Below are 15,336 nucleotides of genomic sequence, written 5' to 3' on the forward strand. Positions count from 1 at the left end.
AGAATATCATATAAAATGATACGACTAATTTTAGTCTTTGGACATTAGCTGTGATGAAAGATCAAAGACAGCTCGTGTGTTGGGTCTCTCGACTTGAATTTCATGGATAACAAACACCTGTTCAATATCAAACTAAGTAGATAAGAAATAGAGGGACCAAAAAGAGACCTGTTTCAGATATAGGGAAGTGAAACATGCACCTACTGGTTATCTTATGCACAGAGGTAGCAACTGCCATGGATTTTAAGGATTGTAATGTTAAGAAACAGGAGGCTGAGCAATGGTGATGGGGATGCTGCCTTATACCAGCGGAGATTTATTGTGTCATGAAGCAACTTAAAGTTCCCTCTGCAGTCAGGGGCGGAGCCAGGATTTTTTTTTGGAGGGGGAGCAAAGTATTAAGACTTAAGAGGATTATTAGACTATTGTCTTTGATGCAATAGCACATCAAATGATTTTTACACTAGCTTATCTATTAACATAATTTTAAAACTTATGAAATCAATAAAACATAAAAATAAATAAGATCTAATTTACTTTTTGTTTTGAGAAAATATAAATCCAATTTATCAATATACAATTGATAATAAAATTATGTCCATTTATATATAAAATTGAAATCTTATTTTTTATTAGCTTGGGCAGGCCCTCCTTCTAACAATTTAAGCTTTTGGGCTGTGAGTCCGTGATAAGTGGAATCAAAGCTAGGTCTACTATGTGTCACCATCTTTATTAGTCATCTGGGCATCTTGTTGGAGAACACTAGGGTTGTGGCGGACTCGGTAGAGTCGAATAAGACTTGGGTCATAGACTCATGGGTGGGTAGCCCTTTCTCATGTCGAATAGGATTGGAGAGTTATGAGATTAGGTGGAAGAGATTGTCGTAGTTCCATTTTCGTTATTAGCCTAAGCCGGTCCTTCTCATAATAGCTTAAACATTTGAGCTGTGAATCCATGACAAACATGTAGAGCCTAATAAACATGTGCTGTTGTACTTTGAAAGTTCACACCACAACTAGGTAGCCAATCAATGCCTTGACTTTCTTCTTGATAAACATGTGCTGCCATCAAATGATGAAGAGTCTAATGTAGAGCCTTTGGCTTGAGTCCAACTATCTGTCAAGAATAAATACAGAAACACTGAAGGGAAAAGAACAACGCAATCCAATATACGGCTGTTTTACCCTCTTCACACTGTACATTCATATAGCCTCCATTCCTAGCAAAGCTAATTTATTTTGGAGCACCCAAGTAACACAAAGAAAAGATCTTTATTTTATTCTCCATTCATACATTTATGCATTTGGAGATAAATGAAAAATCCTCTATCTCCATCAGCCAAAAAGTGACTAAAAGACATATAGTTGCAATCTTGCATGAACTAAAAGGAGTTTGGTTAAATTTTACTAAATAGACTCATTCATAGACTTAATTGCTTCTATTGCTGCTCAAAATTCAATCCGACGGATGGATGAGCTGACGAGTGATGTTGCTATGCTTGGAGCTGATTTGCAACTACAGAAAATGATCAAGAGGCCGTCTGAACATGTATGGCTAGAGACCCTTCGATATTAAAGTCAGGTAGAGTTTCGAGAAAAAATAAGAAAAATGAAAGAGATATTGAAGTATGAGTGTAGCATTTATATTTTTTTCATTCCTTGAGGATTTCCGTGCCTGATATTTATAGAAGAGAGGATGTGGATCTGTTCTATTAGAATCGCGTAATTCGTGAATGAGTAGTTGAGCTCTTTTATTATCTGTTGATCGGGGCGGTTAAGATATTTCTTTTCAGATGTGCCGAGATCAGACATTTTTTTTATCTATTGATGTAGTACATTATAATATTTCTTTTCAGACACATTGAGCTTGTACCTAGCTATAACCTATTTTGCTAATTGTTTGGAGATGTGATCGATCGTTGATTTTGTGGGATATGTGTCGTTATTCGGCGGGCTAAATTGTTCGTCGAGATTTTAAAGATGGCTAATTCGAGCCGGAACGGCTCCCCTTCCAACACAGCTAGTTTTCTATCTTAATTGCTCTCCTTTTCGCCCATCATAAAATGAATTATGCATCAAATGAATTTTATGATCAATCACAGATTAATTTAGTCTTCTCCTTAAGAATAAGACAAGGCGAACAATGCTTGCCTGCCCCTAGTTACATTGTCATCAATACTATCTGTTACAGGGGAACTTAGCCGCCACGCCCCACGTGACCGGCATGCGCACCCAGGAAGACTACGGCAGTCCCTTGATCCAGTAATCCGACCCCGAGTCGGATATCTTCGGCTCCGCAGCCTGACCCCGAGTCGGCTGCCCCTTGATCCAGCTGTCCGACCCCAAGTCGGATATCTTCGGCTTCGCAGCCCGACCCCGAGTCGGCTGCCCCTAGATCCAGCTGTCCGACCCCGAGTCGGATATCTTCGGCTTCGCAGCCCGACCCCGAGTCGGCTGCCCTTTGATCCAGCAGTCCGACCCCGAGTCGGATATCTTCGGCTTCGCAGCCCGACCCCGAGTCGGCTGCCCCTTGATCCAGCAGTCCGACCCCGAGTTGGTAATCTCTCGACAACGACAGGCTGTTCCCCTGAAGCACGCCGCGGCCCTCTGCTCCACTACTCTCTGCAACGGTCGTATCCGGCGCTGCTCCACGATCCCCTGTAACAGCCGTACAAAGCGGAGCTCCCCTACGCCCTGTCATGGCCGTACCCAGCGCTGCCCCACGACGCCCTGTAACGGCCATGTCAGTGGCAGCTCCATCGTGCTACACGATGACCAACCCCCCAGAAGGACCCCCCAGCCTGGTATATATGCGGCTGGGGGGAGAAGGGGGGAGGTAAGAAAAAGTTTTCCAGAGCATTCTCTTACCTGCTACTGCTATCTCTCCTTCTCCTTCAATCCTCTCTGACTTGATCGTCGGAGGGCCCCCACTACCCCAGTGGTGGTGCGAGGCTTGCTTGCAGGTTTCTCGGTGGAAGGTGGAGCGCAACCAACCCAACTCCAAGGGAACCCCGTTCACACCGCTGTGCCAATCGTTCTCGGTTTGGACCACCAGCAACAGTTGGCGCTAGAGGAAGGGACCGGATCTCAGAGCGATCGTAATGGCACGGCGAGGTGGTCGTGGAGCTTCCAACGCTTCCGGTCGCGGGGCCTCTCGCGCCTCCGGCCGGGAGGCCGCTGCATCTCCAACGCGCTCTCAGCAACACTCCACCGCCCCACCGCCTATTCAGACGGTCGAAGCCGCTCAGTTCGACCAGCTAGCCCAGCAGGTTCGCACCCTCGCGGAGGCGGTGCAGAATCTGCAGGGTGTGATGTCCCGGGCGCCGCAGCGGGCTCAGGAGCCGCTGCTGCCTGAGCGTTCGCCTGCTCTCCTCAACCCGCGCTCCTTCCTCTCCCATGGGGAGGAGCGCCGGCGCGAGGAGGATTCTCGAGCGCGTTCCATTCTGCCGGGACCTTCTCATCGGAGCTGCGCGGGGTACGAGAGGCGGACCCGGGCGCATTCCCAGACCCCCCAGTCCTCGAGGAACCCGCGCTCCAGTCGGTCTCCCTCCTGCCGCTCCTTGTCTCCCGCCCACCGGTCGCGCTCCCTGGACCGGCGGGTGGACGATCTCCACCGACAACTCCAGGTCCTGAAGGGCCATTCCAAAGATCCCTTCGCCGACTTGGAGATCTCCTCCCAGCCGGCGCTAGCCTCGAGGATCCTGCGGACCCCGAATCCGCCGGGGTTCAAGATGCTGGCGATCGAGCCCTATGACGGGGCAGCGGACCCGCGGGATCACGTCGAGAGTTTCAGGACCCTTATGCTCCTCCACGGAGCATCAGATCCTCTCCTCTGCAAGGCTTTCCCAGCAACCCTCCGTGGCCCGGCAAGGGCGTGGTTCGCCGGCCTGGAGGCTAACTCAATCCAGTCCTTCGACCAGTTCACTCGCCTCTTCATCACTCATTTCGCCGTCAGTAGCCGGCGGCGACTGGTCTCCGACTCCCTCTTTGATGTTCGGCAAAACGAGGGAGAAAGCCTGCGGGATTATCTCACCCGCTTCAACAAGGCTACGCTGGAGGTCCGGAACCTGAGCCAGGAGGTAGCTCTTTCAGCCCTGAAGCGCGGCTTCCGGAAGGGCAGACTCACCTTCTCCCTGGACAAACGCCTGCCGAGGAGCTTCCCGGAGCTGTTGTCCCGGGCGAACCAGTATGCGGACGCCGAGGAGGCGGCCGCCCACCGGAGCAAGGAGGCCGCCGAGATCCCTCCAAAGCTTGGGAAGAAAAGGCGAAAAGAGGCACGCCAGAGGAGGAGCCCGACGCCCCAGCGTCGGCGCAGAAGCCCGTCGCCGGCGAGGAACCACGGCCCCCCACGCCCTCGTTCTCCGCCCCGACGTTTCAACCGGTACACCCCTCTCCTGACTCCCCGAGCCCAGATCCTTATGGAGATCAAAGGGCGGGAGGACCTCCCGGCCCCGAGACAGATGTGGAAGATCCCTGGGAGGAGGCCCTCCCGGGCGTACTGTGAGTACCACCGGGACCACGGCCACGACACCGAAGACTGCTTCCAGCTTCGGGACGAGATCGAGGATCTCATCCGCCGGGGGCGTCTCGGACGATATGTGAACGACCGACGTCCCCCCGCGGACCCGCGTCCAGCCGACCCGGCTCCTCCGGAGCCTCGGGAGCAGAATCGACCCGTTGCGGGCGTGATCCACACTATCACTGGGGGCTGCTCACGGCCCGTGAGGAACGCAGGGGGCTCGGCGGAAGCGTCAGGGACGGCCATCGTAAAGAGGCAGAGGGTCGGTAATGTAATCACCTTTTCTGATGAGGATGTAAAGGGGGTTCAGACTCCCCACGATGACGCCATGGTGATCTCCCTCACTATGGCAAACTATGATGTAAGGCGTGTTCTTGTTGATAGGGGAAGCTCAGCTGATATTTTGTTTTACGAGGCCTTCCAAAAAATGAGCTTGACCAGACAATTGTTGCACAAAACATCCACCCCCTCATCGGATTCACTGGTGACGCTGTCCCGGCCGAAGGAGTCGTTGAGCTGCCTGTGACTGCGGGCGTTGCACCCGCAGAAGCCACGGTGCGACTCGGGTTCTTGGTCGTCCGTGTTCCCTCGGCCTACAACGCTATCCTCGGACGACCTGGACTGAACGCCCTTCGTGCGGTGGTCTCTACGTACCACTTGCTCATGCGGTTCCCCACGGCGGCTGGGATCGGAGAGGTCCGAGGTGACCAACCGACCGCACGGCAATGTTTCCTAGCGACTCTCAAAGGGAAGAAGCCCGTGGAAGCCCTAAGCGTCGAGTCCCTTGATGCCAGAGACGAGGTGGCCTTGCGGCAGGGGGAGCCAGCCGAGGGTGTGGTCGAAGTTCCCCTCGAGGAAGGCCGCCCAGACCGGACGGTCCGGGTCGGCGCCAATCTCGACTCGGGAGCTCGGGCCCGGTTGGTGGAATTCCTCCGAGCCAATGCCGATGTATTTGCCTGGTCGGCGGCCGATGTACCCGGGATCGACCCGAAGGTCATTTCTCACGCCCTCAACGTCGACCCGACCCACCGACCAGTAAAGCAAAAGAAGAGACACTGTGCCCCGGATCGGATCCGGGTGGTCGACCAGGAGGTAGACAAGCTCTTGGAGGCAGGATTCATAAGGGAGGTGAGTTACCCGAGTGGCTGGCAAATGTCGTACTTGTCCGGAAGGCGAGCGGGAAGTGGAGGATGTGCGTCGACTACACCGACCTGAACAAGGCATGCCCCAAGGATAGCTTTCCGCTTCCGCGGATAGACCAACTGGTCGACGCGACTTCCGGATATCAGCTGCTGTCTTTCATGGACGCCTTCTCCGGCTACAACCAGATAATGATGGCCCCACAGGACGAGGAGAAAACTGCTTTTATAACAGACCGGGGGCTGTACTGCTACAAGGTGATGCCTTTCGGTCTGAAGAATGCTGGCGCCACTTACCAGCGCCTCGTCAACAAAATCTTTAAAGAGCAAATCGGCCGGAACATGGAGGTGTACGTGGACGATATGCTGGTGAAGAGCCGCCATGCAGATCAGCACATCGCGGACCTGGAGGAGACTTTCACCACCTTGCGGAAGTTTCGCATGAAGCTGAACCCAGCGAAGTGCGCCTTCGGCGCTTCGGCCGGGAGGTTCCTTGGTTTCATTGTCAACCAGCGGGGTATCGAAGCAAACCCGGACAAAATCAAGGCTATCCAAGGTATGTCCCCCCCGACCAAAGTGAAGGAGGTTCAGGAGCTCGCTGGAAGGGTTGCCGCGCTCGGACGATTTGTGGCAAAATCGGCCGAACGCTGCCAACCATTCTTCAAGGTGTTGAAACGCCCGAAAGACTTCCTCTAGACGGCCGAATGTCAAGCAGCGTTCGACCAACTCAAGGAATATCTGGCGTCTCCTCCCCAGCTGTCCAAGCCGCAAGAAGGGGAGATGCTCTACCTCTATCTGGCGGTCTCCCCAACCGCGGTCAGTGCGGTGCTGGTTCGAGAAGAGGCAAAGCTCCAGAAGCCCGTGTACTACATCAGCCGGGTCCTACGGGATGCCGAGACGCGGTACACGAAGGCTGAAAAGATCGCCTTCGCGCTGCTGACCGCGACCAGGAGGCTTCGCCCCTATTTCCAGGCCCATTCGGTCACTCTCTTAACCGACCAACCATTACGACAGATCCTCAGCAACCCCGAGAATGCGGGACGGCTGGTGAAGTGGGCAGTAGAACTCGGTGAGTTCGACATCCGCTACCAGCCTCGACCCGCCATCAAGGCCCAGGTGCTCGCGGACTTCCTCGCTGAGTGCACGGTGCAGGAGGCGGAACCTAGACCGCCGGAAACGCCCAGCCTCGACCTCCCGATCTGGACGCTTCACATCGATGGGTCGTCGAACCCCGAAGGAGGAGGGGCCGGGCTGGTCCTTACCAGTCCTGATGGAGTGATAGCCGAGTATGCCTTGAGGTTTGGATTTCCAGTGACCAACAACGAGGCGGAGTACGAGGCCCTAGTCGCGGGACTCAAACTCACCAAGGAGCTCGGCATCCGGCGTCTGAAGGTCTTCACCGACTCCCAGCTGGTGGTCGGGCAGGTCCGTGGGGAGTTCGAGGCCCGGAGCCCGACCATGCAGAACTACGTCCGGAAGGTGCAAGCGCTCATTCCCGACCTCGGCAGCGTCGACTTCCAGCAGGTCCCCAGAAGCGAAAACGCCAGGGCCGACAGGTTGTCCCGCTTGGTGGGCGCAGAGGCGCACAACTTGTCGAGGGCGATCTACCTAGAGACCCTGGATGCGCCGAGCATCGGCGAGGCTGGAGTGGTGATGGCGATTGATCCGGAGCCGTCTTGGATGGATCCGCTCGTCGCCTACCTCGCCGAAGGGATCCTCCCTGAAGACGAAGAGCAAGCTCGGCGACTTGTCAAGAAGTCCGCCCACTACGTACTCTATGAAGGGAGGCTGTATCGGACCTCGTTCACCGCCCCCCTTTCAAGATGCCTCCGCCCCTCGGAGGCGGTCTACGTCCTCGGCGAAGTCCACGAGGGCATCTGCGGATCGCACTTGGGGGCTAGGTCCTTAGCGCACAAGATCATGAGGCAAGGCTATTATTGGCCTACCTTGTTGGAGGACTCGAAGGATCACGTGCGGAAATGCGACGCTTGCCAGCGCCACGCCAACGTCCAGAGAGTCCCTTCTGTCCCCTTGGCCCCGATCACCGCACCCTGGCCCTTCGCACAGTGGGGAATGGATATCCTCGGACCATTCCCCGTCGCTTCAGCCCAGCAGAAATTTTTGATTGTTGCAATCGACTACTTCACCAAGTGGGTAGAAGCAGAGCCGCTGGCCACTATCACGGAGGCGCAAGTCCGGAAGTTCGTGAAGAAGAACATCATTGTCCGATTTGGGGTACCTCGAGTCCTCATCTCGGATAATGGTCGACAGTTCGACAACAAGCATTTCCGTGACTTCTGCGAGGAGTTCGGGATCGAGCATCGGTTCACATCTGTGTCGCATCCCCAAACCAACGGTGAGGCCGAGGTCACAAATCGGACGATCCTCCAAGGAATTAAGGCGCGAATCGGTCGGACAGGGCAAGCTTGGGTCGAAGAACTCGAGAATGTCCTTTGGGCGTATCGGACCACGCATCGGACCCCTACCGGGGAGACGCCATTCAGCCTAACTTATGGCACGGAAGCGGTCGTCCCTGTGGAGCTCGGACTCCCCTCACCTCGGGTGGCCGCGCACCGACCCGAGGTCAATTCGGAGCAGCTCCGAGGGAACCTGGACCTCTTGGAAGAAGCAAGGGAAATGGCGCAGGTTCGGATGGCGATGTATCAGCGGAGGGTGGCCCGATATTATAACTCCAAGGTCCGACCGAAACTTTTCAGAATCGGAGATCTGGTGCTAAGGCGAGCCAAAGCATCTCAACCCGCGGAAGGTGGGAAGCTGGCGCCGAATTGGGAAGGCCCGTATAGGGTTCGCTGGGTAAACCGACCTGGCTCCTACCAGTTGGAGGCCCTAGATGGTCGAGAAATTCCAAGGAGCTGGAATTCCGCTAACCTGCGGGTGTATTACCAGTAGAACGACAAAACCAGGAAGACAGTTCGAAGAATGTACAACTCTTTTCATTTCAATAATTCTTGGTTACAACGGTGTGTTCGTGTGATTACAAAGAATTCCCAGGGGGGAATTAGGGAGTAAAGAAAGCAAGGAAGAGGTGGAGACTCCGTGGAGCTGAAGATCTGGGATCCCGAACCCTCCATCCGAAGCAGCTGCAATCCCGCCGGGCGTGGGTGCTTCTCCCCGGAGGCGCCATGGACGCCTCACGCAAAAAGACGAAGAGCCAGCGCGGACGAAGAAGAAGTGGACGAAGAAGAAGTTCCCGCTGCCTCCAGAGGAACGCCACCTCCAAGGGATATCCCGGTCCTCCCCAGGTTAGGGGAGAGAAGGAATACAAGGGAAGAAGAGCGCGAGGAGGCGCGATCCCGGATGGAGCGTCTGGCGCAGAGCTCAATCGGGAGGGGGGACTGAAAGGAGGGGGGATGTGATCCCGGATGAAACGCCTAGAGCGGAGTTCCGCCGGGGAGAACCTCCTTGTTGATCCCAGATGAAACGGCTAGTTGGCGGAAGTCGCGAGGGGCGCGCCTCCCGTTCCTCCAGCAGGGGTTTCCCAGCCACACGCCGGAGAGGAGGTCCACGATCCATGGCAACCTGAATACCTTCGGCTTGGCAGACTCCACCACACCTGCACTTATATTTATAGCCAAACTGAGGCCCCCCGGTCGTTCCGATGCGGGTGGCTCCAATAAAGGCGGGCGCACCGAATCCGGAGCCGTTCCGGCTCTCGAGGCGTATCCTCCCACGATCTCCTAAGCGTCGTTCTCCTTAATTGCATTCTTTGTGCAGGACACTCCGGGCGGCATGTATCCCTCGGTCCACGTATCTCCGCTCGCGCCCAGGCCGCATCCGCCTCGAAGAACGCGCGTATCGCGGCCGCTTAACTGACACTCCTTGCAAGCAGCAACTGGCGGTCCGATTTCCCAGGTAACGCTTCAATTAGCATTTAATGCCCTTCTGGTGTTCCCCAGGCGACGCTTGGAGAGGAGGAGAAACACGATCGTAGCTGGACACGGAGAAATCCCGTCGAGTGGTAAGCGACAGGCGCGTGGCCAACGAGCGGAATTTCCCGAGGCTCGGCCCTCGGATGCCAGGCTAACCCGATGACCATCCCGGGAGCAGACTAGCCTGAAGCCCCGACCGGTCGCCTCGGCTTGCGCCAGCCTTGGCCGACCAACGAGCGGAATTTTCCGAGGCTTGGCCCTCGGATGCCAGGCTAACCCGATGATCATCCCGGGAGCAGACTAGCCTGAAGCCCCGACCGGTCGCCTCGGCTTGCGCCAGCCTTGGCCGACCAACGAGCGGAATTTCCCGAGGCTCGGCCCTCGGATGCCAGGCTAACCCGATGATCATCCCGGGAGCAGACTAGCCTGAAGCCCCGACCGGTCGCCTCGGCTAGCGCCAGCCTTGGCCGACCAACGAGCGGAATTTCCCGAGGCTCGGCCCTCGGATGCCAGGCTAACCCGATGATCATCCCGGGAGCAGACTAGCCTGAAGCCCCGACCGGTCGCCTCGGCTTGCGCCAGCCTTGGCCGACCAACGAGCGGAATTTCCCGAGGCTCGGCCCTCGGATGCCAGGCTAACCCGATGATCATCCCGGGAGCAGACTAGCCTGAAGCCCCGACCGGTCGCCTCGGCTTGCGCCAGCCTTGGCCGACCAACGAGCGGAATTTTCCGAGGCTCGGCCCTCGGATGCCAGGCTAACCCGATGATCATCCCGGGAGCAGACTAGCCTGAAGCCCCGACCGGTCGCCTCGGCTTGCGCCAGCCTTGGCCGACCAACGAGCGGAATTTCCCGAGGCTCGGCCCTCGGATGCCAGGCTAACCCGATGATCATCCCAGGAGCAGACTAGCCTGAAGCCCCGACCGGTCGCCTCGGCTTGCGCCAGCCTTGGCCGACCAACGAGCGGAATTTCCTGAGGCCTAACCCTCGGATGCCTGGCTTAGCGCCGGAAGAATTTCCTGAGGCCTAACCCTCGGATGCCTGGCCTAGCGCCGGACGAATTTCCTGAGGCCTAACCCTCGGATGCCTGTGTCACGACCCCCGCTCCGTTCCCGGCGGGCCGCCGCGACGGTCCTAGGGTGCGGGTAGGCATAAGGCCACCAGCCACCACGTAGAACCCTACTACCTATCAATCATCAATAAATCTTGAAAAATTTGGCATGATACATGCACAAAATGATCACTTTTTCTATAGTGACCTGTCAGGATTATCTCAATACATACAACAACACTACCTGTCAGAGCAGCAATCACATAATCTGTCACATAATGAACCTGGACATATATATCAATACATCATCTCAGGCATATAACTCATCTGCACACATATATATATATATACCTGCTTCCTAATCCATCCATGGTCAAACCCATATCCACAACAGGATCTATGACTGTAACTATGCACTATATACAATAGAAGGTTTATAATACACCAAAAGGTATAAACCTCTATCTACATTATATTATACTATACTATGGAGCGGCACAGCTAGCAGGTAACCACTAACCCTGCTCTTCTCTATACAATACCTGCCCTGCAATCAAAAACACCAAACTGGGGAGTGAGTATATAAATACTCAGTGAGTGGAGTAGAGAGTACTATGCACATGAGACAAGATATAATCATGGCTCGAGGTAAAATCTCAAGATCAATAACAAGATGAACATGAACTCAACATAAAGAATATGGAGTAAATCATCAATATCACCACAATCAATATCAACTCATCTGAAGCATATATGGAATAATCAAGTAAACATATATGCTACTCATGAATATGCTCAATAGATCATAATGCTGGAACATACAAATTAGGTGTCAATATGCTGAAATCATCACTAGACAGCTGTCGGGAGGTGGGTTTTACGCCCCAGGCGAACCAGCAACAACTCCCTACTGTCACATGCATATGCAGGATAAGACACCACACTGATCATGTAAACGCTAGACAGCTGTCGGGAGGTGGGTTTTACGCCCCAGGCGAACCAGCAACAACTCCCTACTGTCACATGCATATGCAGGATAAGACACCATATCGATAATGTAAATGCTAGACAGCTGTCGGGAGGTGGGTTTTACGCCCCAGGCGAACCAGCAACAACTTCCTACTGTCACATGCATATGCAGGATAAGACACCATACTGATCATGTAAATGCTGGCCAGTATCCAGAACAGAAATCCATCTCACATCTACATACTAAACGGCACCTCGCGGAAATTCTACATCCGCGGAAAGCCATACTGCACCTCGCGGGGTCTTACTATGCCCGGCGGCAAGCAGAATATAAGTCGTAGGACCGGCCGATCCTACGCCTAGGGCCGTGTCCCCCCCTAGGAAGGGACTGGGCTCCGCCCACCCAGAAGGCTACTATGTGCACAAAGGCCGATGTTCAACCCCATCGACTATAGGTGTCCTGCAGATACTGCCAAGCCATGCATAAATGCCATAATGCACCCTCCCAATACTCTACTAAAAAGGAGTATAATCAAGATTACCACTCACTCGATCATGACCCAATCATAAACTAACATCAGGGTTGGGAGTGAGGAATCACGGGAGTACAATGCAACTCAATATACCATGAGAAGGGCTCTACAAGTCTTTGAAATAGAGGAAATGAAATCAATTTACAAAAGAAGTCATTTCACAATTCAGATCCAATTTAATTACTCATAAAGGAGTATAATCAAGGCTACCACTCACAAGTCTTTGAAATAGAGGAAATGAAATCAATTTACAAAAGAAATCATTTCATAATTCAGATCCAATTTAACTACTCATAAAAGAGTATAATCAAGGCTACCACTCACAAGTCTTTGAAATAGAGGAAATGAAATCAATTTACAAAAGAAGTCATTTCACAATTCGGAATCAATTTGATTACTCATCAACCCCTCGTAATTCCTCTCAATGTTCCCTCACATGCATGTACAGAATAATCAAGCATGGAGAATCAAGATTATAGAGGAATCTACTACAATATCAATCAATATGCTCAAGTGGAATCAATTCACACTTGGCGACATTCATGAAAATGAATTAAGAATGCTCATAGTGCAAAGTACATGACTCCCACTCACCTGTCAATCTGGCACAGCCCTGATACGCCTCCAAAAATCTACAGCAGGCAGTGGGGAACTTCTTCCTCTTGTTCCCTAGCTTCTTGCCCAACTGTGACATGCATTTACAATACATTTAGTCTTGTATCAAGGGCTATAATCTACGTGCCAATTATAACATAGGAAACTTTAATTGATTCAACTCCCATGTTCTCTAAATCTTTTCTTTTCTTTCTTTTTTTCCTTTTTAATTAATTAACTCACCATTTATGTGTATTAGGGACTCCTTTGCATGAGTACAAGGTCCCTTTTAGCTTGATCTAGGCTTAATACTCTATTATAGCATGAAATCCCCTATTTTCCACCCGGATGAACAGTAACCCGAACTGACAGTGGGTTACTTCATCCCGGTTTTGATCCACTTTCAGGACTCCAAATTTGATGAAATTTTTACCTAACATTCTACACTCACAGAGGATTCCAAAGAGATAACATGCATCATCATCGGAGGCCGTTTGACCCCCTAAATAATTTGCCGAAGTTGGGACTTCGACACAGTTTTTCCGTAGTGCCGGAAAAATTTGTCAAAATCCGATTCTTCTTCTTTTAACCACCTCTACAACCCTTATCCGACCCCTCTAGACTATATCCACCCTTTGTATAGCCTAATGTCATCAAAAGACTAGATAGAGATGGATATTTACCTTTTTCTTTTTGGAAATCGAGGTCCTTGCGTAGAGGGGAAGGAGATCTATGTTTTTCCCTTCAGCTGGCAGCGCAACCGGGATCTCCTTCCTTTTATTTTTCTTCTTCTTCTTCCTCTTCCTTTCTTCCTTTCATTTCCTCGCCTTCTTTTTCTTCCTCTCTGTTGCCGTCTGTGAACCCCCTCCCTCTTTCTTTCTCTGCTTCATTCCGTAGCTCAAACCCTCCAATTAAATCACATCAAAACACTATTCACCCTTTTTTAATATTATTAAATTCCCAATTTGCCTCTGCCACTTCGATATATCCGCAATTATACCATTATCTTTTGATTCCTTCCCATTTTGCCCTTAACACTTCAACACATCTACTATTATGCCATTAACTTTTGATTCCTTCCAATTTTACCCCTTATATCAATTTTAAAGGACTATTCTATCCCTTTTTTATAAAAAAAATTTTTTTTGGGGTTATTACATCCTCCCCCCCCTTATATAAAATTCGTCCTCGAATTTAAAAGAGTAAATTACCTGATTACTCAAAGGGGTGAGTGTATCTTCTCTTCATTGTAAGCCCTACAAGTTCTATAGCTCTTGCATCAGAACAGGGCAGTCTCCGTATCATCTTTTCAGTCTCCTCCAGGAATCTTTGAGGATCTTCACCTTGATCTTCACCTTCTTCCCCCTTAAACTCCGGGGTTCTAAGCCTCAGAAATTCTTGTACAGTAATCCCCTCATCATCTAGAGCCCGCCTGGCCAAACTTCTTGGCACAGGTACAGGAGGTGGGATGGATACTACTGACGGGGTAGGAGGTTTTCCCCCGAGCAATCTGCTCCCTCAGAGCCTGATTCTCCGCCAGTAACTGTTCCATCAATGTATCTCTACTTCCTACCTCTCCTTGATCATTAACCCTCCGTCTATCAGCAGGAGGAGATTTTTCTCTTTGGGGCTCGACATGTGCGGAACCCGCATCCAATACTATATTTGGCTCCATCCTCTTTCCAGGACGAGCAGGTCCTCTCCTTGGAGGTATTCTTTATATCTCTCTAAAAAAGTCAAAAAGAGAGGATAGTCGTTACACACTGAGTCATGATATATTTTACTGAGTTGTAAATGACTCATAAAATAACATACAGAAAAATCCTATGCTCCATAGTATAATCCTATACTTAATCCTGACTCATCCTATTGCTCTGACAGGACTCTTCTTAACCTTTGCTCTGATACCAAGCTTTGTCACGACCCCCGCTCCGTTCCCGGCGGGCCGCCGCGACGGTCCTAGGGTGCGGGTAGGCATAAGGCCACCAGCCACCACGTAGAACCCTACTACCTATCAATCATCAATAAATCTTGAAAAATTTGGCATGATACATGCACAAAATGATCACTTTTTCTATAGTGACCTGTCAGGATTATCTCAATACATACAACAACACTACCTGTCAGAGCAGCAATCACATAATCTGTCACATAATGAACCTGGACATATATATCAATACATCATCTCAGGCATATAACTCATCTGCACACATATATATATATATATACCTGCTTCCTAATCCATCCATGGTCAAACCCATATCCACAACAGGATCTATGACTGTAACTATGCACTATATACAATAGAAGGTTTATAATACACCAAAAGGTATAAACCTCTATCTACATTATATTATACTATACTATGGAGCGGCACAGCTAGCAGGTAACCACTAACCCTGCTCTTCTCTATACAATACCTGCCCTGCAATCAAAAACACCAAACTGGGGAGTGAGTATATAAATACTCAGTGAGTGGAGTAGAGAGTACTATGCACATGAGACAAGATATAATCATGGCTCGAGGTAAAATCTCAAGATCAATAACAAGATGAACATGAACTCAACATAAAGAATATGGAGTAAATCATCAATATCACCACAATCAATATCAACTCATCTGAAGCATATATGGAATAATCA

General features: G+C 51.4%; 2 protein-coding genes across 8 annotated transcripts in view; both read left to right on the forward strand.

The window, feature by feature from the left end:
- Nucleotides 1-15,336, forward strand: part of LOC149750956 (phospholipid:diacylglycerol acyltransferase 1-like) — a 33,745-nt gene that overhangs the window by 4,936 nt on the left and 13,473 nt on the right. The window lies entirely within an intron of this gene.
- LOC149750957 (uncharacterized) overlaps nt 1-15,336 on the forward strand; it is a 23,478-nt gene continuing 8,142 nt past the window's right edge. Inside the window, exons 1-2 of the mRNA XM_089928524.1 lie at nt 1-2,333; nt 2,470-4,597. Coding sequence (XP_089784650.1) covers nt 3,101-4,597 — 1,497 coding nt within the window. The 5' untranslated portion in view covers nt 1-2,333; nt 2,470-3,100. The remainder of the gene's footprint in view (nt 2,334-2,469; nt 4,598-15,336) is intronic.

This window comes from Phoenix dactylifera, chromosome 18 (assembly GCF_051530095.1).
Source record: "Phoenix dactylifera cultivar Ajwa chromosome 18, Ajwa_hap1_PhDact_Kaust_v1.1, whole genome shotgun sequence".
NCBI lineage: Eukaryota > Viridiplantae > Streptophyta > Magnoliopsida > Arecales > Arecaceae > Phoenix > Phoenix dactylifera.